The 23,932-nt window shown below is 61.3% G+C and overlaps 1 protein-coding gene across 1 annotated transcript in view; it reads left to right on the top strand.

Annotated features, from left to right (window-relative positions):
- LOC140690634 (uncharacterized) overlaps positions 1-16,699 on the top strand; it is a 32,134-nt gene extending 15,435 nt beyond the window's left edge. The window contains exons 3-8 of the mRNA XM_072952518.1: positions 275-401; positions 2,718-2,910; positions 8,032-8,158; positions 11,012-11,138; positions 15,146-16,092; positions 16,309-16,699. Coding sequence (XP_072808619.1) covers positions 11,069-11,138; positions 15,146-16,092; positions 16,309-16,428 — 1,137 coding nt within the window. The 5' untranslated portion in view covers positions 275-401; positions 2,718-2,910; positions 8,032-8,158; positions 11,012-11,068 and the 3' untranslated portion in view covers positions 16,429-16,699. The remainder of the gene's footprint in view (positions 1-274; positions 402-2,717; positions 2,911-8,031; positions 8,159-11,011; positions 11,139-15,145; positions 16,093-16,308) is intronic.
- The last annotated feature ends 7,233 nt before the right edge of the window (positions 16,700-23,932 follow it).

The raw sequence follows: 23,932 nt of genomic DNA, 5'->3' as shown, positions 1-23,932 counted from the left end.
TAAGGATAGATGCGTACAGGCCCTGGAGTGTGCAGGTAAACTAGACATGGCTGATACATGGACAGTGAGTGCAAAGTTAGAAAGCCTCTGGGTTTTCCCTCTTTAGGGAGGGAGAGGGAGGCTCAGCATAGGTCCTTGAGCTTCCGCGAGAAAAGTGGCTCTCAGCCCAGGTCGGCTGCGGGCGCCTCTGGGGTTGTCACACCTGAGGGGCCCTCTGTGGACGGGTCCTGTGTTCTTGGCACTGACGTGGATTTTCCTCCTCCTCTTCCCCAAGGGGCGGTAGAGGCTCGGGGGGCAGCTTCCAGCCGATCACGGCCATCCTGCTGCCCTCATGCACGCTGGCCCTGCACGCCCGGCAGCTGGACGTCAGGCTGCAGCTGGACTACGTCTCCGCCTCGCAGGTAAGAGGAGCCCCGCTGCTTCCCTGGGGGCCGGCAAGGGGGTCCCTCGGGAGGGGTTTCGGTTGGGGGCTCCTGGCTAGACGCCGCAGCCGTGTGAGTGGCACCGTTGGGGTGAAGGAGGCTGGTGCCAGGGACAGGGCAGGCCCAGGAGTGTGCAGGCCCAGGAGTGTGCATGCCCAGGAGTGTGCAGGCATAGGAGGGAGCAGGCCCAGTAGTGTGCAGGCCAAGTAGAGTGCAGGCCCTGAAGTTTGCAGGCCCAGCTGTGTGCAGACAGAGGAGTGTGCAGGCCAAGGAGGGTGCAGGCCCAGGGGTGTACAGGCCCAGGAGTGTGCAGGCCCAGGCGTGTGCAGACTCCGGAGTGTGCAGAGACAGGAGTGTGCAGGCCCAGAATTGTACAGGCCTAGGGCTGTGCAGGCCCAGCAGTGTTCAGGCCCAGGAGTGTGCAAAATCAGGAGTACACAGGCCCAGGTGTGTTCAGGCTCAAGATTGTGCATGTCCTGGAGTGTGCAGGCCCATGAGTGTGCAATCCAGGAGTGTGCAGGCCCAGTAGTGTGCAAGCCAGGGCCAGAGAAGGCCCATGCCAGGGAAGGCCCAGGAGTGTACAGATCCAGGATTGTGTAGGCCCAGGAGTGTGCATGCCCAGGAGTGTCCAGATGAGGGGTTTGAGGCCGTGGTGGGATGTACTTCACGGGCATAAATAGCGTAAAGAGCATAAAACTACATGGTAGTGATGGTCGGACAGCATGGGAATGCACTTAATGTTCCTGAAATGCACAATTTAAAAGGGAAAAAAATCTGTATTTTATTAAAGGAAGTGGAAAATGGAAAAATACAGGATGCCATAAATGATGTAAAACAAATAAACTAAACTAAAGAAAAACAAAACAAAAGCAAATTCAGGGGTAGGGAAGTCAACTTCGGGTAGGGGAGGGGATTTATGGTGGGATTTTGGAGAAGGTGTAGGAGGGTGCAGAGGGGGCAGAGCCCTAGGGGGTGATGATGCCTGAAATGGTTCTCCACTGCCCAGCGGCCCAGGTGCAGGTGCAGGAACTGCAGGCTTCTCAGGAGCAGCAAGATCAGCAGGAGCGGCAGGCTCTTCAGGAGTGGCAAGATCAGCAGGAGCGGCAGGCTCTTCAGGAGCGGCGGGCTCTTCAGGAATGGCAGGCTCTTCAGGAGCTACAGGCTCTTCAGGAGCGGCTAGATGAGCAGGAATGGCAGGCTCTTCAGGAGCTGCAGGCTCTTCAGGAATGGCAGGCTCTTCAGGAGCTGCAGGCTCCTCAGGAGCGGCTAGATCAGCAGGAATGGCGGGCTCTTCAGGAGCGGCTAGATCAGCAGGAATGGCGGGCTCTTCAGGAGCAGCTAGATCAGCAGGAATGGCGGGCTCTTCAGGAGCAGCTAGATCAGCAGGAGCGTCAGGCTCTTCAGGATCGGTGGGCTCTTCAGGAGCGGCAGGCTCTTCAGGAGTGGCAAGATCAGCAGGAGCGGCAGGCTCTTCAGGAGCGGCTAGATTAGCAGGAACAGCAGGTTCTTCAGGAGTGGCTAGATCAGCAGGAATGGCGGGCTCTTCAGGAGCGGCTAGATCAGCAGGAACGGCAGGCGTTTCAGGAGCGGCGGGCTCTTCAGGAGCGGCGGGCTCTTCAGGAATGGCAGGCTCTTCAGGAGCTGCAGGCTCCTCAGGAGCGGCTAGATCAGCAGGAATGGCGGGCTCTTCAGGAGCGGCTAGATCAGCAGGAACGGCAGGCGCTTCAGGAGCGGCGGGCTCTTCAGGAGCGGCGGGCTCTTCAGGAATGGCAGGCTCTTCAGGAGCTGCAGGCTCCTCAGGAGCGGCTAGATCAGCAGGAATGGCGGGCTCTTCAGGAGCAGCTAGATCAGCAGGAGCGTCAGGCTCTTCAGGATCGGTGGGCTCTTCAGGAGCGGCAGGCTCTTCAGGAGCCGTGGGCTCTTCAGGAGCGGCGGGCTCTTCAGGAGCGGCTAGATCAGGAGGAGAGGCAGGCTCTTCAGGAGCTGCAGGTTGTTCAAGAGCGGCAAGATCAGCAGGAGCGGCAGGCTCTTCAGGAGCGGCTAGATGAGCAGGAGCAGCAGGCTCTTCAGGAGCTGCAGGCAAGATCCTGGGGAGAGACCTGGGCGATGTCTGGGCAGGAGGCTGTGGTGGTGGGGAGCCCTTCATACCCAGACTCTTCCGGAGCCTGTGCTGGCCTTCCACAGTGTGGCACACCAGCCCCTCACTTGGGGAGCTGGCATGAGTGTGCTGGTTCCCCGGATCCTGCGGTGTCTGGCTCTGCAATGACAGTGACCGGCAGCCGGCCCGGCCCGCAGGTCTCAGAGCCCTGCCTGGCCAGGACCACTCCTGCTTCTGCCCCACTCGACCGTCTGCTGCCTGATCAGACTGGGACCTTGGTCATCTCAGTCACCCGGGAGGCAAGAGACACACCCTAGGGCATGGGCGCCACCTCGGGCAGCAGGGCCCTGCCCCGGTTCTCCACATCCCAGCCAGCCCGCTTGGACCCAGGTTGGTGACGTGATCGGCCCCCCAGGCCTCTGACCCTTCCTCAGCCTGCTCTTGCTTGAGGCAGGACCCCCCCAATATGACTGCCTCACCGCCACCAGTCAGGAAGGGGCTGTGGGGCCACCCGGGTGGGGTCTGAGTGGTGGCCCGGCCTGGGCGGGCCTGCCCTGGGCCTCCCTGTGTTACCTTTCGGTCCCTCTGGCCAAAGGCCAGAGGCGCCTGGGGTGAGACCCGACCCACTGTCGGCACTGTTGGCAAAGGCCGTTGCTGCGGGCTTTCCGCGGGCCGCGACCTCGGGATCTTGGGATGCAACAAAACATGTCTGAGCTGAGCTGAGTTCACCAGCCAAGTCAGTTGAGAAGTGTCCTTCTCTACACAGCGGGTACCTGGTGACCTGGGTCCCAAGTTCTGTTGGGCTCTGTTGCCAGGGAAGTGAGGTCACTTCCTGGGGTCCCCTTCCCCAAGCTTCCTCCTTACACAAAGCTCCCCAAGGGCCTTTTTGGGCTGTTGATGGCTCACTTCCCACCCCATGCCATGTCCACCCAGTGACACCAACTCGGCCCCTCCTATAGCCCTGGGGAGGCCTGGATGCAGCCAGGGTCACAGCTCTGATGACACAGCTGGCTTCAGACCCGGCTCCCCCGCCAGCAGTGCTGTCACCCTGGACAAGCCACCTGCTTCTCAGGGTCTCCCCAATCCCCCATCGGCGCAGTGGGGATCATCTGGACCCGGCTTCCTAGGAGAGCCATCATGTCTCTAGAACCACAAACACCTACTGCACCTGTCACCTCTGTGGGCTGGCATCACAGGGAGCTCATGCACAGACTCAGCAAAGGAAGGGCCCCACAGAGGGCTGGTGTGCAGGCCCAGGTGTGTGCAGGCACACGTAGGAGCAGGCCCAGTAGTGTGCAGGCCCAAGAGTGTGCAGGGGTAGGAGTGTGCAGACAGAGGAGTGCGCAGGACAAGGAGGGTGCAGGCCCAGGAGTGTGCAGGCCCTGGAGAGGACAATCCCTGGAACGTGCAGGCCCAGGACTGTGCAGACCAAGCAGTGTGCACCCCCAGGAATGTGCAGGGCCAGGAGTGTGCAGGCACATGTGGGAGCATCCGCAGGAGTGTGCAGGCCGTGGAGTGTGCAGGCAAAGGAGGGTGCAGGCCCAGTCCAGGGCAGGTCCAGGAGTGTTCAGGCCCAGGAGTGTGCAGACACCGGAGTGTGCAGAGACAGGAGTGTGCAGGCCCAGGGCTGTGCAGACCCAGCAGTGTGCAGGCCCAGGAGTGTGCAGTCCCTGTACTGTGCAGAACCAGGGGACGTCAGGCCCCAGAGTGTGCAGGCCCAAGAAAGGGCAGGTCCAAGGGTGTTCAGGCGCAGGAATGGGGAGTCCCAGGACCGTGCCCACCAAGCAGAGGGCAGGCCCAGGCGTGTGCATGCCCAGGAGTGTGCAGGCACAGGAGGCAGCAGACCGAGGAGTGTGCAGACCCAGGTGTGTGCAGGCACAAGTGGGAGCAGTCCCAGTAGTGTGCAGGCCCAGAGTGTGCAGGTGCAGGATAGGGCCGGCCGAATTGGGGGCAGGCCCAGGAATTGGAAGGCGCAGGAGTGTGCAGGGCCAGAAGTGTGCTGTCCCAAGAGTGTGCAGTGCCAATAGTGTTCAGGCCCAGGAGTGTTCAGGACCAGGAGTTTGTAGGCCGAGGAGTATGTAGTCACAGGAGGGAGCAGGTACAGGAGTGTGGAAGCCCAGGAGTGTACAGGCCAATGTTCGTGCAGGCCCAGGTGTGCACAGGTCCAGGAGAGTGCATGCCCTGGTGTGTGCAGTCCCAGGAGTCTGCAGGCCCTGGGTTGTGCAGGCCCAGGAGTGTGTAGGTACAGGAGGGAGGAGGCCCAGGAGTTTGCAGGCAAGGAGTGTGTAAGGATAGATGCGTACAGGCCCTGGAGTGTGCAGGCCCTTGAGTGTGCACACGAGGGATTGTGCGAGCCCAGGAGAGGGCAGGCCCAGCAGTGTGCAGGCCCAGGAGTGTGCAGACACAGGAGGGATCAGTCACAGGAGTGTGCAGGTCCAGGAGTGTACAGGCCCAGGTGTGTTTAGGCCCAACATTGTGCAGGTCCAGGAGTGTGCAGGCCCAGGAGTGTGCAGACAGAGGAGTGTGCAGGCCAAGGAGGGTGCAGGCCCAGGCCAGGGAAGGCCCAGGAGTGTGCAGGAGCAGGAGTGTGCAGACACTGGAGTGTGCAGAGACAGGAGTGTGCAGGCCCAGGAGTGTGCCGGCACAGGTGGGAACAGGGCTAGGAGTGTGCAGGCATAGATGGGAGCAGGCCCAGGAGTGTACAAGCCCAGGTTTATGCAGGTCCAAGTGTGCGCAGGTCCAGGAGTGTGAAGGCCCAGGTGTCTGCTGTCCCAGGAGTGTGCAGGTCCTGAAGTTTGCAGGCCCAGGAGTGTACAAGCCCAGGTTCATGCAGGCCCGAGTGTTCGCAAGTCCAGGAGTATGAAGGCCCAGGTGTCTGCTGTCCCAGGAGTGTGCAGGTCCTGAAGATTGCAGGCCCAGGAGTGTGCAGACAAAGGTGTGTGCAGGCCAAGGAGGGTGTAGGTCCTGGAGTGTACAGGCCCAGGAGTGTGCAGGCCAAGGCGTGTGCAGACTCCGCAGTGTGCAGAGACAGGATTGTGCAGGCCCAAGATTGTACAGGCCTTGGGCTGTGCAGCCCAGCAGTGTTCAGGCCCAGGAGTGTGCAAAATCAGGATTATACAGGCCCAGGTGTGTTCAGGCTAAACATTGTGCATGTCTTGGAGTGTGCAGGCCTATGAGTGTGCAATCCAGGTGTGTGCGGGCCCAACAGTGTGCAAGCCTAGGCCAGAGAAGGCCCATGCAGGGAAGGCCCAGGAGTGTACAGATCCAGGAGTGTGCAGGCCCAGGAGTGTGCATGCCCAGGAGTGTGCAGGCACAGGAGGGAGCAGGCCGAGGAGTGTGCAGTGCCAGGTGTGTGCAGGCACAAGTGGGAGCAGGCCCAGTAGTGTGAAGGCCCAAGAATGTGCAGGTCCTGGAGAGGGCCGGCCGAATAGGGGGCAGGCCCAGGAGAGGGAAGGCCCAGGAGTTTGCAGGCTCTGGAATGTGCACACGAGGATTTGTGCGGACCCAGGAGAGGGCAGGCCCAGGAGTGAGCAGACAGAGGAGTGTACAGGCCCAGGAGTGTGCAGGACCAGGAGTGTGCAGACACTGGAGTGTGCAGAGACAGGAGTGTGCAGTCCTAGGATTGTGACGGCACAGGAGGGACAGGCGAAGAAGTGTGTCGGCATAGGTGGGAGCAGGCCCAGTAGTGTGCAGGCACAGGTGGTAGTAGGCTAATGAGTGTGAAAGCCAAGGAGTGTGCAGACACCGGAGTGTGCAGAGACAGGGGAGTTCATATCCTGGAGTCTACAGGCCGAGGAGTGTGCAGGCCCAGGTGTGTGCAGGCACAAGTGGGAGCAGGCCCAGTAGTGTGAAGGCCCAAGGATGTACAGGTCCAGAAGAGGGCCGGCCGAATTTGGGGCAGGCCCAGGAGAGGGAAGTCCCAGGAGTGTGCAGGACCTGGAGTGTGCAGACACAGGAGGGATCAGTCACAGGTGTGTGCAGGTCCAGGGGTATACAGGCCCAGGTGTGTGCAGGCCCAACATTTTGTAGGTCCAGGAGAGGGCAGGCCCAGGAGTGTGCAGACAGTGGAGTGTGCAGGAAAAGGAATACGCAGGCCCAGGCCAGGGCAGGCCCAGGAGTGTACAGGCCCATGTGTGTGCAGGCCCTGGAGTTTGCAGGCCAAGGAGTGTGCAGGCCCAGGAGTGTGCAGACAGAGGAGTGCACAGGACAAGGAAGGTGCAGGCCAAGGAATGTGCAGACCCTGGAGAGGACAATCCCTGGAATGTGCAGGCCCAGGAGTGTGCAGACCAAGCAGTGTGCACCCCCAGGAGTGTGCAGGGCAAGGAGTGTGCAGGCCCAGGAGTGTGCAGGCACAAGTGGGAGCAGCCCCAGTAGTGTGCAGACCCAGGAGTGTGCAGGCCTTGGAGTGTGCAGGCCCAGGAGGGTGCAAGCCCAGTCCAGGGCAGGTCCAGGAGTGTACAGGCCCAGGAGTGTGCAGACACCGGAGTGTGCAGAGACAGGAGTGTGCGGCCCACGGCTGTGCATACCCAGCAGTGTGCAGGCCCAGGAGTGTTCAGTCCCTGTAGTGTCTGGAACCAGGGGACGTCAGGCCCCAGAGTGTGCAGGCCCAAGAAAGGGCAGGCCCAAGGGTGTTCAGGCGCAGGAATGGGGAGTCCCATGACCATACCCACCAAGCAGAGGGCAGGCCCAGGCGTGTACATGCCTAGGAGTGTGCCGGCACAGGAGGGAGTACGCTCAGGAGTGTGCAGGCCAAGGAGTGTGCAGACCGGAGTGTGCAGAGACAGGAGAGTGCAGGCCCAGTATTGTACAGGCCTAGGGCTGTGTATTTCAATCCGTGTGTAGCCCCAGGAGTGTGCCGGCACAGATGGGAACAAGCCTAGCTGTGCACAGGCATAAGTGGTAACAGGCCCAGGAGTGTACAAGCCCAGGTTCATGCAGGCCGAGGTGTGCGCAGGTCCAGGAGTGTGTAGGCCCAGGTGTGTGCTGTCCCAGGAGTGTGCGGGCCTAGGAGAACACAGGCTCTGGAGTGTGCAGGCCCAGGAGTGTGGAGGTCCATGAGAGGGCCGGGCGAATTGGAGGCAGGCCCAGGAGAGGGAAGGCCCATGAGTGTGCAGGCCCTGAGTGTGCACTCGAGGGATTGTGCGGGCCCAGGAGAGGGCAGGCCCTGGGTGGTGCAGGCCCAGGAGTGTGTAGGTACAGGAGGGAGGAGGCCCAGGAGTTTGCAGGCAAGGAGTGTGTAAGGATAGATGCGTACAGGCCCTGGAGTGTGCAGGTAAACTAGACATGGCTGATACATGGACAGTGAGTGCAAAGTTAGAAAGCCTCTGGGTTTTCCCTCTTTAGGGAGGGAGAGGGAGGCTCAGCATAGGTCCTTGAGCTTCCGCGAGAAAAGTGGCTCTCAGCCCAGGTCGGCTGCGGGCGCCTCTGGGGTTGTCACACCTGAGGGGCCCTCTGTGGACGGGTCCTGTGTTCTTGGCACTGACGTGGATTTTCCTCCTCCTCTTCCCCAAGGGGCGGTAGAGGCTCCGGGGGCAGCTTCCAGCCGATCACGGCCATCCTGCTGCCCTCATGCACGCTGGCCCTGCACGCCCGGCAGCTGGACGTCAGGCTGCAGCTGGACTACGTCTCCGCCTCGCAGGTAAGAGGAGCCCCGCTGCTTCCCTGGGGGCCGGCAAGGGGGTCCCTCGGGAGGGGTTTCGGTTGGGGGCTCCTGGCTAGACGCCGCAGCCGTGTGAGTGGCACCGTTGGGGTGAAGGAGGCTGGTGCCAGGGACAGGGCAGGCCCAGGAGTGTGCAGGCCCAGGAGTGTGCATGCCCAGGAGTGTGCAGGCATAGGAGGGAGCAGGCCCAGTAGTGTGCAGGCCAAGTAGAGTGCAGGCCCTGAAGTTTGCAGGCCCAGCTGTGTGCAGACAGAGGAGTGTGCAGGCCAAGGAGGGTGCAGGCCCAGGGGTGTACAGGCCCAGGAGTGTGCAGGCCCAGGCGTGTGCAGACTCCGGAGTGTGCAGAGACAGGAGTGTGCAGGCCCAGGATTGTACAGGCCTAGGGCTGTGCAGGCCCAGCAGTGTTCAGGCCCAGGAGTGTGCAAAATCAGGAGTATACAGGCCCAGGTGTGTTCAGGCTCAAGATTGTGCAAGTCCTGGAGTGTGCAGGCCCATGAGTGTGCAATCCAGGTGTGTGCGGGCCCAACAGTGTGCAAGCCTAGGCCAGAGAAGGCCCATGCAGGGAAGGCCCAGGAGTGTACAGATCCAGGAGTGTGCAGGCCCAGGAGTGTGCATGCCCAGGAGTGTGCAGGCACAGGAGGGAGCAGGCCGAGGAGTGTGCAGTGCCAGGTGTGTGCAGGCACAAGTGGGAGCAGGCCCAGTAGTGTGAAGGCCCAAGAATGTGCAGGTCCTGGAGAGGGCCGGCCGAATAGGGGGCAGGCCCAGGAGAGGGAAGGCCCAGGAGTTTGCAGGCTCTGGAATGTGCACACGAGGATTTGTGCGGACCCAGGAGAGGGCAGGCCCAGGAGTGAGCAGACAGAGGAGTGTACAGGCCCAGGAGTGTGCAGGACCAGGAGTGTGCAGACACTGGAGTGTGCAGAGACAGGAGTGTGCAGTCCTAGGATTGTGACGGCACAGGAGGGACAGGCGAAGAAGTGTGTCGGCATAGGTGGGAGCAGGCCCAGTAGTGTGCAGGCACAGGTGGTAGTAGGCTAATGAGTGTGAAAGCCAAGGAGTGTGCAGACACCGTAGTGTGCAGAGACAGGGGAGTGCATATCCTGGAGTCTACAGGCCGAGGAGTGTGCAGGCCCAGGTGTGTGCAGGCACAAGTGGGAGCAGGCCCAGTAGTGTGAAGGCCCAAGGATGTACAGGTCCAGGAGAGGGCCGGCCGAATTTGGGGCAGGCCCAGGAGAGGAAAGTCCCAGGAGTGTGCAGGACCTGGAGTGTGCAGACACAGGAGGGATCAGTCACAGGTGTGTGCAGGTCCAGGGGTATACAGGCCCAGGTGTGTGCAGGCCCAACATTTTGTAGGTCCAGGAGAGGGCAGGCCCAGGAGTGTGCAGACAGTGGAGTGTGCAGGAAAAGGAATACGCAGGCCCAGGCCAGGGCAGGCCCAGGAGTGTACAGGCCCATGTGTGTGCAGGCCCTGGAGTTTGCAGGCCAAGGAGTGTGCAGGCCCAGGAGTGTGCAGACAGAGGAGTGCACAGGACAAGGAAGGTGCAGGCCAAGGAATGTGCAGACCCTGGAGAGGACAATCCCTGGAATGTGCAGGCCCAGGAGTGTGCAGACCAAGCAGTGTGCACCCCCAGGAGTGTGCAGGGCAAGGAGTGTGCAGGCCCAGGAGTGTGCAGGCACAAGTGGGAGCAGCCCCAGTAGTGTGCAGACCCAGGAGTGTGCAGGCCTTGGAGTGTGCAGGCCCAGGAGGGTGCAAGCCCAGTCCAGGGCAGGTCCAGGAGTGTACAGGCCCAGGAGTGTGCAGACACCGGAGTGTGCAGAGACAGGAGTGTGCGGCCCACGGCTGTGCATACCCAGCAGTGTGCAGGCCCAGGAGTGTTCAGTCCCTGTAGTGTCTGGAACCAGGGGACGTCAGGCCCCAGAGTGTGCAGGCCCAAGAAAGGGCAGGCCCAAGGGTGTTCAGGCGCAGGAATGGGGAGTCCCATGACCATACCCACCAAGCAGAGGGCAGGCCCAGGCGTGTACATGCCTAGGAGTGTGCCGGCACAGGAGGGAGTACGCTCAGGAGTGTGCAGGCCAAGGAGTGTGCAGACCGGAGTGTGCAGAGACAGGAGAGTGCAGGCCCAGTATTGTACAGGCCTAGGGCTGTGTATTTCAATCCGTGTGTAGCCCCAGGAGTGTGCCGGCACAGATGGGAACAAGCCTAGCTGTGCACAGGCATAAGTGGTAACAGGCCCAGGAGTGTACAAGCCCAGGTTCATGCAGGCCGAGGTGTGCGCAGGTCCAGGAGTGTGTAGGCCCAGGTGTGTGCTGTCCCAGGAGTGTGCGGGCCTAGGAGAACACAGGCTCTGGAGTGTGCAGGCCCAGGAGTGTGGAGGTCCATGAGAGGGCCGGGCGAATTGGAGGCAGGCCCAGGAGAGGGAAGGCCCATGAGTGTGCAGGCCCTGAGTGTGCACTCGAGGGATTGTGCGGGCCCAGGAGAGGGCAGGCCCTGGGTGGTGCAGGCCCAGGAGTGTGTAGGTACAGGAGGGAGGAGGCCCAGGAGTTTGCAGGCAAGGAGTGTGTAAGGATAGATGCGTACAGGCCCTGGAGTGTGCAGGTAAACTAGACATGGCTGATACATGGACAGTGAGTGCAAAGTTAGAAAGCCTCTGGGTTTTCCCTCTTTAGGGAGGGAGAGGGAGGCTCAGCATAGGTCCTTGAGCTTCCGCGAGAAAAGTGGCTCTCAGCCCAGGTCGGCTGCGGGCGCCTCTGGGGTTGTCACACCTGAGGGGCCCTCTGTGGACGGGTCCTGTGTTCTTGGCACTGACGTGGATTTTCCTCCTCCTCTTCCCCAAGGGGCGGTAGAGGCTCCGGGGGCAGCTTCCAGCCGATCACGGCCATCCTGCTGCCCTCATGCACGCTGGCCCTGCACGCCCGGCAGCTGGACGTCAGGCTGCAGCTGGACTACGTCTCCGCCTCGCAGGTAAGAGGAGCCCCGCTGCTTCCCTGGGGGCCGGCAAGGGGGTCCCTCGGGAGGGGTTTCGGTTGGGGGCTCCTGGCTAGACGCCGCAGCCGTGTGAGTGGCACCGTTGGGGTGAAGGAGGCTGGTGCCAGGGACAGGGCAGGCCCAGGAGTGTGCAGGCCCAGGAGTGTGCATGCCCAGGAGTGTGCAGGCATAGGAGGGAGCAGGCCCAGTAGTGTGCAGGCCAAGTAGAGTGCAGGCCCTGAAGTTTGCAGGCCCAGCTGTGTGCAGACAGAGGAGTGTGCAGGCCAAGGAGGGTGCAGGCCCAGGGGTGTACAGGCCCAGGAGTGTGCAGGCCCAGGCGTGTGCAGACTCCGGAGTGTGCAGAGACAGGAGTGTGCAGGCCCAGGATTGTACAGGCCTAGGGCTGTGCAGGCCCAGCAGTGTTCAGGCCCAGGAGTGTGCAAAATCAGGAGTATACAGGCCCAGGTGTGTTCAGGCTCAAGATTGTGCAAGTCCTGGAGTGTGCAGGCCCATGAGTGTGCAATCCAGGTGTGTGCGGGCCCAACAGTGTGCAAGCCTAGGCCAGAGAAGGCCCATGCAGGGAAGGCCCAGGAGTGTACAGATCCAGGAGTGTGCAGGCCCAGGAGTGTGCATGCCCAGGAGTGTGCAGGCACAGGAGGGAGCAGGCCGAGGAGTGTGCAGTGCCAGGTGTGTGCAGGCACAAGTGGGAGCAGGCCCAGTAGTGTGAAGGCCCAAGAATGTGCAGGTCCTGGAGAGGGCCGGCCGAATAGGGGGCAGGCCCAGGAGAGGGAAGGCCCAGGAGTTTGCAGGCTCTGGAATGTGCACACGAGGATTTGTGCGGACCCAGGAGAGGGCAGGCCCAGGAGTGAGCAGACAGAGGAGTGTACAGGCCCAGGAGTGTGCAGGACCAGGAGTGTGCAGACACTGGAGTGTGCAGAGACAGGAGTGTGCAGTCCTAGGATTGTGACGGCACAGGAGGGACAGGCGAAGAAGTGTGTCGGCATAGGTGGGAGCAGGCCCAGTAGTGTGCAGGCACAGGTGGTAGTAGGCTAATGAGTGTGAAAGCCAAGGAGTGTGCAGACACCGTAGTGTGCAGAGACAGGGGAGTGCATATCCTGGAGTCTACAGGCCGAGGAGTGTGCAGGCCCAGGTGTGTGCAGGCACAAGTGGGAGCAGGCCCAGTAGTGTGAAGGCCCAAGGATGTACAGGTCCAGGAGAGGGCCGGCCGAATTTGGGGCAGGCCCAGGAGAGGAAAGTCCCAGGAGTGTGCAGGACCTGGAGTGTGCAGACACAGGAGGGATCAGTCACAGGTGTGTGCAGGTCCAGGGGTATACAGGCCCAGGTGTGTGCAGGCCCAACATTTTGTAGGTCCAGGAGAGGGCAGGCCCAGGAGTGTGCAGACAGTGGAGTGTGCAGGAAAAGGAATACGCAGGCCCAGGCCAGGGCAGGCCCAGGAGTGTACAGGCCCATGTGTGTGCAGGCCCTGGAGTTTGCAGGCCAAGGAGTGTGCAGGCCCAGGAGTGTGCAGACAGAGGAGTGCACAGGACAAGGAAGGTGCAGGCCAAGGAATGTGCAGACCCTGGAGAGGACAATCCCTGGAATGTGCAGGCCCAGGAGTGTGCAGACCAAGCAGTGTGCACCCCCAGGAGTGTGCAGGGCAAGGAGTGTGCAGGCCCAGGAGTGTGCAGGCACAAGTGGGAGCAGCCCCAGTAGTGTGCAGACCCAGGAGTGTGCAGGCCTTGGAGTGTGCAGGCCCAGGAGGGTGCAAGCCCAGTCCAGGGCAGGTCCAGGAGTGTACAGGCCCAGGAGTGTGCAGACACCGGAGTGTGCAGAGACAGGAGTGTGCGGCCCACGGCTGTGCATACCCAGCAGTGTGCAGGCCCAGGAGTGTTCAGTCCCTGTAGTGTCTGGAACCAGGGGACGTCAGGCCCCAGAGTGTGCAGGCCCAAGAAAGGGCAGGCCCAAGGGTGTTCAGGCGCAGGAATGGGGAGTCCCATGACCATACCCACCAAGCAGAGGGCAGGCCCAGGCGTGTACATGCCTAGGAGTGTGCCGGCACAGGAGGGAGTACGCTCAGGAGTGTGCAGGCCAAGGAGTGTGCAGACCGGAGTGTGCAGAGACAGGAGAGTGCAGGCCCAGTATTGTACAGGCCTAGGGCTGTGTATTTCAATCCGTGTGTAGCCCCAGGAGTGTGCCGGCACAGATGGGAACAAGCCTAGCTGTGCACAGGCATAAGTGGTAACAGGCCCAGGAGTGTACAAGCCCAGGTTCATGCAGGCCGAGGTGTGCGCAGGTCCAGGAGTGTGTAGGCCCAGGTGTGTGCTGTCCCAGGAGTGTGCGGGCCTAGGAGAACACAGGCTCTGGAGTGTGCAGGCCCAGGAGTGTGGAGGTCCATGAGAGGGCCGGGCGAATTGGAGGCAGGCCCAGGAGAGGGAAGGCCCATGAGTGTGCAGGCCCTGAGTGTGCACTCGAGGGATTGTGCGGGCCCAGGAGAGGGCAGGCCCTGGGTGGTGCAGGCCCAGGAGTGTGTAGGTACAGGAGGGAGGAGGCCCAGGAGTTTGCAGGCAAGGAGTGTGTAAGGATAGATGCGTACAGGCCCTGGAGTGTGCAGGTAAACTAGACATGGCTGATACATGGACAGTGAGTGCAAAGTTAGAAAGCCTCTGGGTTTTCCCTCTTTAGGGAGGGAGAGGGAGGCTCAGCATAGGTCCTTGAGCTTCCGCGAGAAAAGTGGCTCTCAGCCCAGGTCGGCTGCGGGCGCCTCTGGGGTTGTCACACCTGAGGGGCCCTCTGTGGACGGGTCCTGTGTTCTTGGCACTGACGTGGATTTTCCTCCTCCTCTTCCCCAAGGGGCGGTAGAGGCTCGGGGGGCAGCTTCCAGCCGATCACGGCCATCCTGCTGCCCTCATGCACGCTGGCCCTGCACGCCCGGCAGCTGGACGTCAGGCTGCAGCTGGACTACGTCTCCGCCTCGCAGGTAAGAGGAGCCCCGCTGCTTCCCTGGGGGCCGGCAAGGGGGTCCCTCGGGAGGGGTTTCGGTTGGGGGCTCCTGGCTAGACGCCGCAGCCGTGTGAGTGGCACCGTTGGGGTGAAGGAGGCTGGTGCCAGGGACAGGGCAGGCCCAGGAGTGTGCAGGCCCAGGAGTGTGCATGCCCAGGAGTGTGCAGGCATAGGAGGGAGCAGGCCCAGTAGTGTGCAGGCCAAGTAGAGTGCAGGCCCTGAAGTTTGCAGGCCCAGCTGTGTGCAGACAGAGGAGTGTGCAGGCCAAGGAGGGTGCAGGCCCAGGGGTGTACAGGCCCAGGAGTGTGCAGGCCCAGGCGTGTGCAGACTCCGGAGTGTGCAGAGACAGGAGTGTTCAGGCCCAGAATTGTACAGGCCTAGGGCTGTGCAGGCCCAGCAGTGTTCAGGCCCAGGAGTGTGCAAAATCAGGAGTACACAGGCCCAGGTGTGTTCAGGCTCAAGATTGTGCATGTCCTGGAGTGTGCAGGCCCATGAGTGTGCAATCCAGGAGTGTGCAGGCCCAGTAGTGTGCAAGCCAGGGCCAGAGAAGGCCCATGCCAGGGAAGGCCCAGGAGTGTACAGATCCAGGATTGTGTAGGCCCAGGAGTGTGCATGCCCAGGAGTGTCCAGATGAGGGGTTTGAGACCGTGGTGGGATGTACTTCACGGGCATAAATAGCGTAAAGAGCATAAAACTACATGGTAGTGATGGTCGGACAGCATGGGAATGCACTTAATGTTCCTGAAATGCACAATTTAAAAGGGAAAAAAATCTGTATTTTATTAAAGGAAGTGGAAAATGGAAAAATACAGGATGCCATAAATGATGTAAAACAAATAAACTAAACTAAAGAAAAACAAAACAAAAGCAAATTCAGGGGTAGGGAAGTCAACTTCGGGTAGGGGAGGGGATTTATGGTGGGATTTTGGAGAAGGTGTAGGAGGGTGCAGAGGGGGCAGAGCCCTAGGGGGTGATGATGCCTGAAATGGTTCTCCACTGCCCAGCGGCCCAGGTGCAGGTGCAGGAACTGCAGGCTTCTCAGGAGCAGCAAGATCAGCAGGAGCGGCAGGCTCTTCAGGAGTGGCAAGATCAGCAGGAGCGGCAGGCTCTTCAGGAGCGGCGGGCTCTTCAGGAATGGCAGGCTCTTCAGGAGCTGCAGGCTCTTCAGGAGCGGCTAGATGAGCAGGAATGGCAGGCTCTTCAGGAGCTGCAGGCTCTTCAGGAATGGCAGGCTCTTCAGGAGCTGCAGGCTCCTCAGGAGCGGCTAGATCAGCAGGAATGGCGGGCTCTTCAGGAGCGGCTAGATCAGCAGGAATGGCGGGCTCTTCAGGAGCAGCTAGATCAGCAGGAATGGCGGGCTCTTCAGGAGCAGCTAGATCAGCAGGAGCGTCAGGCTCTTCAGGATCGGTGGGCTCTTCAGGAGCGGCAGGCTCTTCAGGAGTGGCAAGATCAGCAGGAGCGGCAGGCTCTTCAGGAGCTGCAGGCTCTTCAGGAGCGGCTAGATCAGCAGGAACAGCAGGTTCTTCAGGAGTGGCTAGATCAGCAGGAATGGCGGGCTCTTCAGGAGCGGCTAGATCAGCAGGAACGGCAGGCGCTTCAGGAGCGGCGGGCTCTTCAGGAGCGGCGGGCTCTTCAGGAATGGCAGGCTCTTCAGGAGCTGCAGGCTCCTCAGGAGCGGCTAGATCAGCAGGAATGGCGGGCTCTTCAGGAGCAGCTAGATCAGCAGGAGCGTCAGGCTCTTCAGGATCGGTGGGCTCTTCAGGAGCGGCAGGCTCTTCAGGAGCCGTGGGCTCTTCAGGAGCGGCGGGCTCTTCAGGAGCGGCTAGATCAGGAGGAGAGGCAGGCTCTTCAGGAGCTGCAGGTTGTTCAAGAGCGGCAAGATCAGCAGGAGCGGCAGGCTCTTCAGGAGCGGCTAGATGAGCAGGAGCAGCAGGCTCTTCAGGAGCTGCAGGCAAGATCCTGGGGAGAGACCTGGGCGATGTCTGGGCAGGAGGCTGTGGTGGTGGGGAGCCTTTCATACCCAGACTCTTCCGGAGCCTGTGCTGGCCTTCCACAGTGTGGCACACCAGCCCCTCACTTGGGGAGCTGGCATGAGTGTCCTGGTTCCCTGGATCCTGCGGTGTCTGGCTCTGCAATGACAGTGACCGGCAGCCGGCCCGGCCCGCAGGTCTCAGAGCCCTGCCTGGCCAGGACCACTCCTGCTTCTGCCCCACTCGACCGTCTGCTGCCTGATCAGACTGGGACCTTGGTCATCTCAGTCACCCGGGAGGCAAGAGACACACCCTAGGGCATGGGCGCCACCTCGGGCAGCAGGGCCCTGCCCCGGTTCTCCACATCCCAGCCAGCCCGCTTGGACCCAGGTTGGTGACGTGATCGGCCCCCCAGGCCTCTGACCCTTCCTCAGCCTGCTCTTGCTTGAGGCAGGACCCCCCCAACATGACTGCCCCACCGCCACCAGTCAGGAAGGGGCTGTGGGGCCACCCGGGTGGGGTCTGAGTGGTGGCCCGGCCTGGGCGGGCCTGCCCTGGGCCTCCCTGTGTTACCTTTCGGTCCCTCTGGCCAAAAGGCCAGAGGCGCCTGGGGTGAGACCCGACCCACTGTCGGCACTGTTGGCAAAGGCCGTTGCTGCGGGCTTTCCGCGGGCCGCGACCTCGGGATCTTGGGATGCAACAAAACATGTCTGAGCTGAGCTGAGTTCACCAGCCAAGTCAATTGAGAAGTGTCCTTCTCTACACAGCGGGTGCCTGGTGACCTGGGTCCCAAGTTGTGTTGGGCTCTGTTGCCAGGGAAGTGAGGTCACTTCCTGGGGTCCCCTTCCCCAAGCTTCCTCCTTACACAAAGCTCCCCAAGGGCCTTTTTGGGCTGTTGATGGCTCACTTCCCACCCCATGCCATGTCCACCCAGTGACACCAACTCGGCCCCTCCTATAGCCCTGGGGAGGCCTGGATGCAGCCAGGGTCACAGCTCTGATGACACAGCTGGCTTCAGACCCGGCTCCCCCGCCAGCAGTGCTGTCACCCTGGACAAGCCACCTGCTTCTCAGGGTCTCCCCAATCCCCCATCGGCGCAGTGGGGATCATCTGGACCCGGCTTCCTAGGAGAGCCATCATGTCTCTAGAACCACAAACACCTACTGCACCTGTCACCTCTGTGGGCTGGCATCACAGGGAGCTCATGCACAGACTCAGCAAAGGAAGGGCCCCACAGAGGGCTGGTGTGCAGGCCCAGGTGTGTGCAGGCACACGTAGGAGCAGGCCCAGTAGTGTGCAGGCCCAAGAGTGTGCAGGGGTAGGAGTGTGCAGACAGAGGAGTGCGCAGGACAAGGAGGGTGCAGGCCCAGGAGTGTGCAGGCCCTGGAGAGGACAATCCCTGGAACGTGCAGGCCCAGGACTGTGCAGACCAAGCAGTGTGCACCCCCAGGAGTGTGCAGGGCCAGGAGTGTGCAGGCACATGTGGGAGCAGCCCCAGTAGTGTGCAGACCCAGGAGTGTGCAGGCCGTGGAGTGTGCAGGCAAAGGAGGGTGCAGGCCCAGTCCAGGGCAGGTCCAGGAGTGTTCAGGCCCAGGAGTGTGCAGACACCGGAGTGTGCAGAGACAGGAGTGTGCAGGCCCAGGGCTGTGCAGACCCAGCAGTGTGCAGGCCCAGGAGTGTGCAGTCCCTGTACTGTGCAGAACCAGGGGACGTCAGGCCCCAGAGTGTGCCGGCCCAAGAAAGGGCAGGTCCAAGGGTGTTCAGGCGCAGGAATGGGGAGTCCCAGGACCGTGCCCACCAAGCAGAGGGCAGGCCCAGGCGTGTGCATGCCCAGGAGTGTGCAGGCACAGGAGGCAGCAGACCGAGGAGTGTGCAGACCCAGGTGTGTGCAGGCACAAGTGGGAGCAGTGCCAGTAGTGTGCAGGCCCAGAGTGTGCAGGTGCAGGATAGGGCCGGCCGAATTGGGGGCAGGCCCAGGAATTGGAAGGCGCAGGAGTGTGCAGGGCCAGAAGTGTGCTGTCCCAAGAGTGTGCAGTGCCAATAGTGTTCAGGCCCAGGAGTGTTCAGGACCAGGAGTTTGTAGGCCGAGGAGTATGTAGTCACAGGAGGGAGCAGGTACAGGAGTGTGGAAGCCCAGGAGTGTACAGGCCAATGTTCGTGCAGGCCCAGGTGTGCACAGGTCCAGGAGAGTGCATGCCCTGGTGTGTGCAGTCCCAGGAGTCTGCAGGCCCTGGGTTGTGCAGGCCCAGGAGTGTGTAGGTACAGGAGGGAGGAGGCCCAGGAGTTTGCAGGCAAGGAGTGTGTAAGGATAGATGCGTACAGGCCCTGGAGTGTGCAGGCCCTTGAGTGTGCACACGAGGGATTGTGCGAGCCCAGGAGAGGGCAGGCCCAGCAGTGTGCAGGCCCAGGAGTGTGCAGACACAGGAGGGATCAGTCACAGGAGTGTGCAGGTCCAGGAGTGTACAGGCCCAGGTGTGTTTAGGCCCAACATTGTGCAGGTCCAGGAGTGTGCAGGCCCAGGAGTGTGCAGACAGAGGAGTGTGCAGGCCAAGGAGGGTGCAGGCCCAGGCCAGGGAAGGCCCAGGAGTGTGCAGGAGCAGGAGTGTGCAGACACTGGAGTGTGCAGAGACAGGAGTGTGCAGGCCCAGGAGTGTGCCGGCACAGGTGGGAACAGGGCTAGGAGTGTGCAGGCATAGATGGGAGCAGGCCCAGGAGTGTACAAGCCCAGGTTTATGCAGGTCCAAGTGTGCGCAGGTCCAGGAGTGTGAAGGCCCAGGTGTCTGCTGTCCCAGGAGTGTGCAGGTCCTGAAGTTTGCAGGCCCAGGAGTGTACAAGCCCAGGTTCATGCAGGCCCGAGTGTTCGCAGGTCCAGGAGTATGAAGGCCCAGGTGTCTGCTGTCCCAGGAGTGTGCAGGTCCTGAAGATTGCAGGCCCAGGAGTGTGCAGACAAAGGTGTGTGCAGGCCAAGGAGGGTGTAGGTCCTGGAGTGTACAGGCCCAGGAGTGTGCAGGCCAAGGCGTGTGCAGACTCCGCAGTGTGCAGAGACAGGATTGTGCAGGCCCAAGATTGTACAGGCCTTGGGCTGTGCAGCCCAGCAGTGTTCAGGCCCAGGAGTGTGCAAAATCAGGATTATACAGGCCCAGGTGTGTTCAGGCTAAACATTGTGCATGTCTTGGAGTGTGCAGGCCTATGAGTGTGCAATCCAGGTGTGTGCGGGCCCAACAGTGTGCAAGCCTAGGCCAGAGAAGGCCCATGCAGGGAAGGCCCAGGAGTGTACAGATCCAGGAGTGTGCAGGCCCAGGAGTGTGCATGCCCAGGAGTGTGCAGGCACAGGAGGGAGCAGGCCGAGGAGTGTGCAGTGCCAGGTGTGTGCAGGCACAAGTGGGAGCAGGCCCAGTAGTGTGAAGGCCCAAGAATGTGCAGGTCCTGGAGAGGGCCGGCCGAATAGGGGGCAGGCCCAGGAGAGGGAAGGCCCAGGAGTTTGCAGGCTCTGGAATGTGCACACGAGGATTTGTGCGGACCCAGGAGAGGGCAGGCCCAGGAGTGAGCAGACAGAGGAGTGTACAGGCCCAGGAGTGTGCAGGACCAGGAGTGTGCAGACACTGGAGTGTGCAGAGACAGGAGTGTGCAGTCCTAGGATTGTGACGGCACAGGAGGGACAGGCGAAGAAGTGTGTCGGCATAGGTGGGAGCAGGCCCAGTAGTGTGCAGGCACAGGTGGTAGTAGGCTAATGAGTGTGAAAGCCAAGGAGTGTGCAGACACCGGAGTGTGCAGAGACAGGGGAGTTCATATCCTGGAGTCTACAGGCCGAGGAGTGTGCAGGCCCAGGTGTGTGCAGGCACAAGTGGGAGCAGGCCCAGTAGTGTGAAGGCCCAAGGATGTACAGGTCCAGAAGAGGGCCGGCCGAATTTGGGGCAGGCCCAGGAGAGGGAAGTCCCAGGAGTGTGCAGGACCTGGAGTGTGCAGACACAGGAGGGATCAGTCACAGGTGTGTGCAGGTCCAGGGGTATACAGGCCCAGGTGTGTGCAGGCCCAACATTTTGTAGGTCCAGGAGAGGGCAGGCCCAGGAGTGTGCAGACAGTGGAGTGTGCAGGAAAAGGAATACGCAGGCCCAGGCCAGGGCAGGCCCAGGAGTGTACAGGCCCATGTGTGTGCAGGCCCTGGAGTTTGCAGGCCAAGGAGTGTGCAGGCCCAGGAGTGTGCAGACAGAGGAGTGCACAGGACAAGGAAGGTGCAGGCCAAGGAATGTGCAGACCCTGGAGAGGACAATCCCTGGAATGTGCAGGCCCAGGAGTGTGCAGACCAAGCAGTGTGCACCCCCAGGAGTGTGCAGGGCAAGGAGTGTGCAGGCCCAGGAGTGTGCAGGCACAAGTGGGAGCAGCCCCAGTAGTGTGCAGACCCAGGAGTGTGCAGGCCTTGGAGTGTGCAGGCCCAGGAGGGTGCAAGCCCAGTCCAGGGCAGGTCCAGGAGTGTACAGGCCCAGGAGTGTGCAGACACCGGAGTGTGCAGAGACAGGAGTGTGCGGCCCACGGCTGTGCATACCCAGCAGTGTGCAGGCCCAGGAGTGTTCAGTCCCTGTAGTGTCTGGAACCAGGGGACGTCAGGCCCCAGAGTGTGCAGGCCCAAGAAAGGGCAGGCCCAAGGGTGTTCAGGCGCAGGAATGGGGAGTCCCATGACCATACCCACCAAGCAGAGGGCAGGCCCAGGCGTGTACATGCCTAGGAGTGTGCCGGCACAGGAGGGAGTACGCTCAGGAGTGTGCAGGCCAAGGAGTGTGCAGACCGGAGTGTGCAGAGACAGGAGAGTGCAGGCCCAGTATTGTACAGGCCTAGGGCTGTGTATTTCAATCCGTGTGTAGCCCCAGGAGTGTGCCGGCACAGATGGGAACAAGCCTAGCTGTGCACAGGCATAAGTGGTAACAGGCCCAGGAGTGTACAAGCCCAGGTTCATGCAGGCCGAGGTGTGCGCAGGTCCAGGAGTGTGTAGGCCCAGGTGTGTGCTGTCCCAGGAGTGTGCGGGCCTAGGAGAACACAGGCTCTGGAGTGTGCAGGCCCAGGAGTGTGGAGGTCCATGAGAGGGCCGGGCGAATTGGAGGCAGGCCCAGGAGAGGGAAGGCCCATGAGTGTGCAGGCCCTGAGTGTGCACTCGAGGGATTGTGCGGGCCCAGGAGAGGGCAGGCCCTGGGTGGTGCAGGCCCAGGAGTGTGTAGGTACAGGAGGGAGGAGGCCCAGGAGTTTGCAGGCAAGGAGTGTGTAAGGATAGATGCGTACAGGCCCTGGAGTGTGCAGGTAAACTAGACATGGCTGATACATGGACAGTGAGTGCAAAGTTAGAAAGCCTCTGGGTTTTCCCTCTTTAGGGAGGGAGAGGGAGGCTCAGCATAGGTCCTTGAGCTTCCGCGAGAAAAGTGGCTCTCAGTCCAGGTCGGCTGCGGGCGCCTCTGGGGTTGTCACACCTGAGGGGCCCTCTGTGGACGGGTCCTGTGTTCTTGGCACTGACGTGGATTTTCCTCCTCCTCTTCCCCAAGGGGCGGTAGAGGCTCGGGGGGCAGCTTCCAGCCGATCACGGCCATCCTGCTGCCCTCATGCACGCTGGCCCTGCACGCCCGGCAGCTGGACGTCAGGCTGCAGCTGGACTACGTCTCCGCCTCGCAGGTAAGAGGAGCCCCGCTGCTTCCCTGGGGGCCGGCAAGGGGGTCCCTCGGGAGGGGTTTCGGTTGGGGGCTCCTGGCTAGACGCCGCAGCCGTGTGAGTGGCACCGTTGGGGTGAAGGAGGCTGGTGCCAGGGACAGGGCAGGCCCAGGAGTGTGCAGGCCCAGGAGTGTGCATGCCCAGGAGTGTGCAGGCATAGGAGGGAGCAGGCCCAGGAGTGTGCAGGCCAAGTAGAGTGCAGGCCCTGAAGTTTGCAGGCCCAGCTGTGTGCAGACAGAGGAGTGTGCAGGCCAAGGAGGGTGCAGGCCCAGGGGTGTACAGGCCCAGGAGTGTGCAGGCCCAGGCGTGTGCAGACTCCGGAGTGTGCAGAGACAGGAGTGTTCAGGCCCAGAATTGTACAGGCCTAGGGCTGTGCAGGCCCAGCAGTGTTCAGGCCCAGGAGTGTGCAAAATCAGGAGTACACAGGCCCAGGTGTGTTCAGGCTCAAGATTGTGCATGTCCTGGAGTGTGCAGGCCCATGAGTGTGCAATCCAGGAGTGTGCAGGCCCAGTAGTGTGCAAGCCAGGGCCAGAGAAGGCCCATGCCAGGGAAGGCCCAGGAGTGTACAGATCCAGGATTGTGTAGGCCCAGGAGTGTGCATGCCCAGGAGTGCCCAGATGAGGGGTTTGAGGCCGTGGTGGGATGTACTTCACGGGCATAAATAGCGTAAAGAGCATAAAACTACATGGTAGTGATGGTCGGACAGCATGGGAATGCACTTAATGTTCCTGAAATGCACAATTTAAAAGGGAAAAAAATCTGTATTTTATTAAAGGAAGTGGAAAATGGAAAAATACAGGATGCCATAAATGATGTAAAACAAATAAACTAAACTAAAGAAAAACAAAACAAAAGCAAATTCAGGGGTAGGGAAGTCAACTTCGGGTAGGGGAGGGGATTTATGGTGGGATTTTGGAGAAGGTGTAGGAGGGTGCAGAGGGGGCAGAGCCCTAGGGGGTGATGATGCCTGAAATGGTTCTCCACTGCCCAGCGGCCCAGGTGCAGGTGCAGGAACTGCAGGCTTCTCAGGAGCAGCAAGATCAGCAGGAGCGGCAGGCTCTTCAGGAGTGGCAAGATCAGCAGGAGCGGCAGGCTCTTCAGGAGCGGCGGGCTCTTCAGGAATGGCAGGCTCTTCAGGAGCTGCAGGCTCTTCAGGAGCGGCTAGATGAGCAAGAATGGCAGGCTCTTCAGGAGCTGCAGGCTCTTCAGGAATGGCAGGCTCTTCAGGAGCTGCAGGCTCCTCAGGAGCGGCTAGATCAGCAGGAATGGCGGGCTCTTCAGGAGCGGCTAGATCAGCAGGAATGGCGGGCTCTTCAGGAGCAGCTAGATCAGCAGGAATGGCGGGCTCTTCAGGAGCAGCTAGATCAGCAGGAGCGTCAGGCTCTTCAGGATCGGTGGGCTCTTCAGGAGCGGCAGGCTCTTCAGGAGTGGCAAGATCAGCAGGAGCGGCAGGCTCTTCAGGAGCTGCAGGCTCTTCAGGAGCGGCTAGATCAGCAGGAACAGCAGGTTCTTCAGGAGTGGCTAGATCAGCAGGAATGGCGGGCTCTTCAGGAGCGGCTAGATCAGCAGGAACGGCAGGCGCTTCAGGAGCGGCGGGCTCTTCAGGAGCGGCGGGCTCTTCAGGAATGGCAGGCTCTTCAGGAGCTGCAGGCTCCTCAGGAGCGGCTAGATCAGCAGGAATGGCGGGCTCTTCAGGAGCAGCTAGATCAGCAGGAGCGTCAGGCTCTTCAGGATCGGTGGGCTCTTCAGGAGCGGCAGGCTCTTCAGGAGCCGTGGGCTCTTCAGGAGCGGCGGGCTCTTCAGGAGCGGCTAGATCAGGAGGAGAGGCAGGCTCTTCAGGAGCTGCAGGTTGTTCAAGAGCGGCAAGATCAGCAGGAGCGGCAGGCTCTTCAGGAGCGGCTAGATGAGCAGGAGCAGCAGGCTCTTCAGGAGCTGCAGGCAAGATCCTGGGGAGAGACCTGGGCGATGTCTGGGCAGGAGGCTGTGGTGGTGGGGAGCCCTTCATACCCAGACTCTTCCGGAGCCTGTGCTGGCCTTCCACAGTGTGGCACACCAGCCCCTCACTTGGGGAGCTGGCATGAGTGTCCTGGTTCCCCGGATCCTGCGGTGTCTGGCTCTGCAATGACAGTG

This window comes from Vicugna pacos, chromosome 31 (genome assembly GCF_048564905.1).
Source record: "Vicugna pacos chromosome 31, VicPac4, whole genome shotgun sequence".
NCBI lineage: Eukaryota > Metazoa > Chordata > Mammalia > Artiodactyla > Camelidae > Vicugna > Vicugna pacos.
The sequence above is the reverse complement of the archived record's forward strand: the minus strand, read 5'-3'. Positions and strand labels throughout refer to the sequence as shown.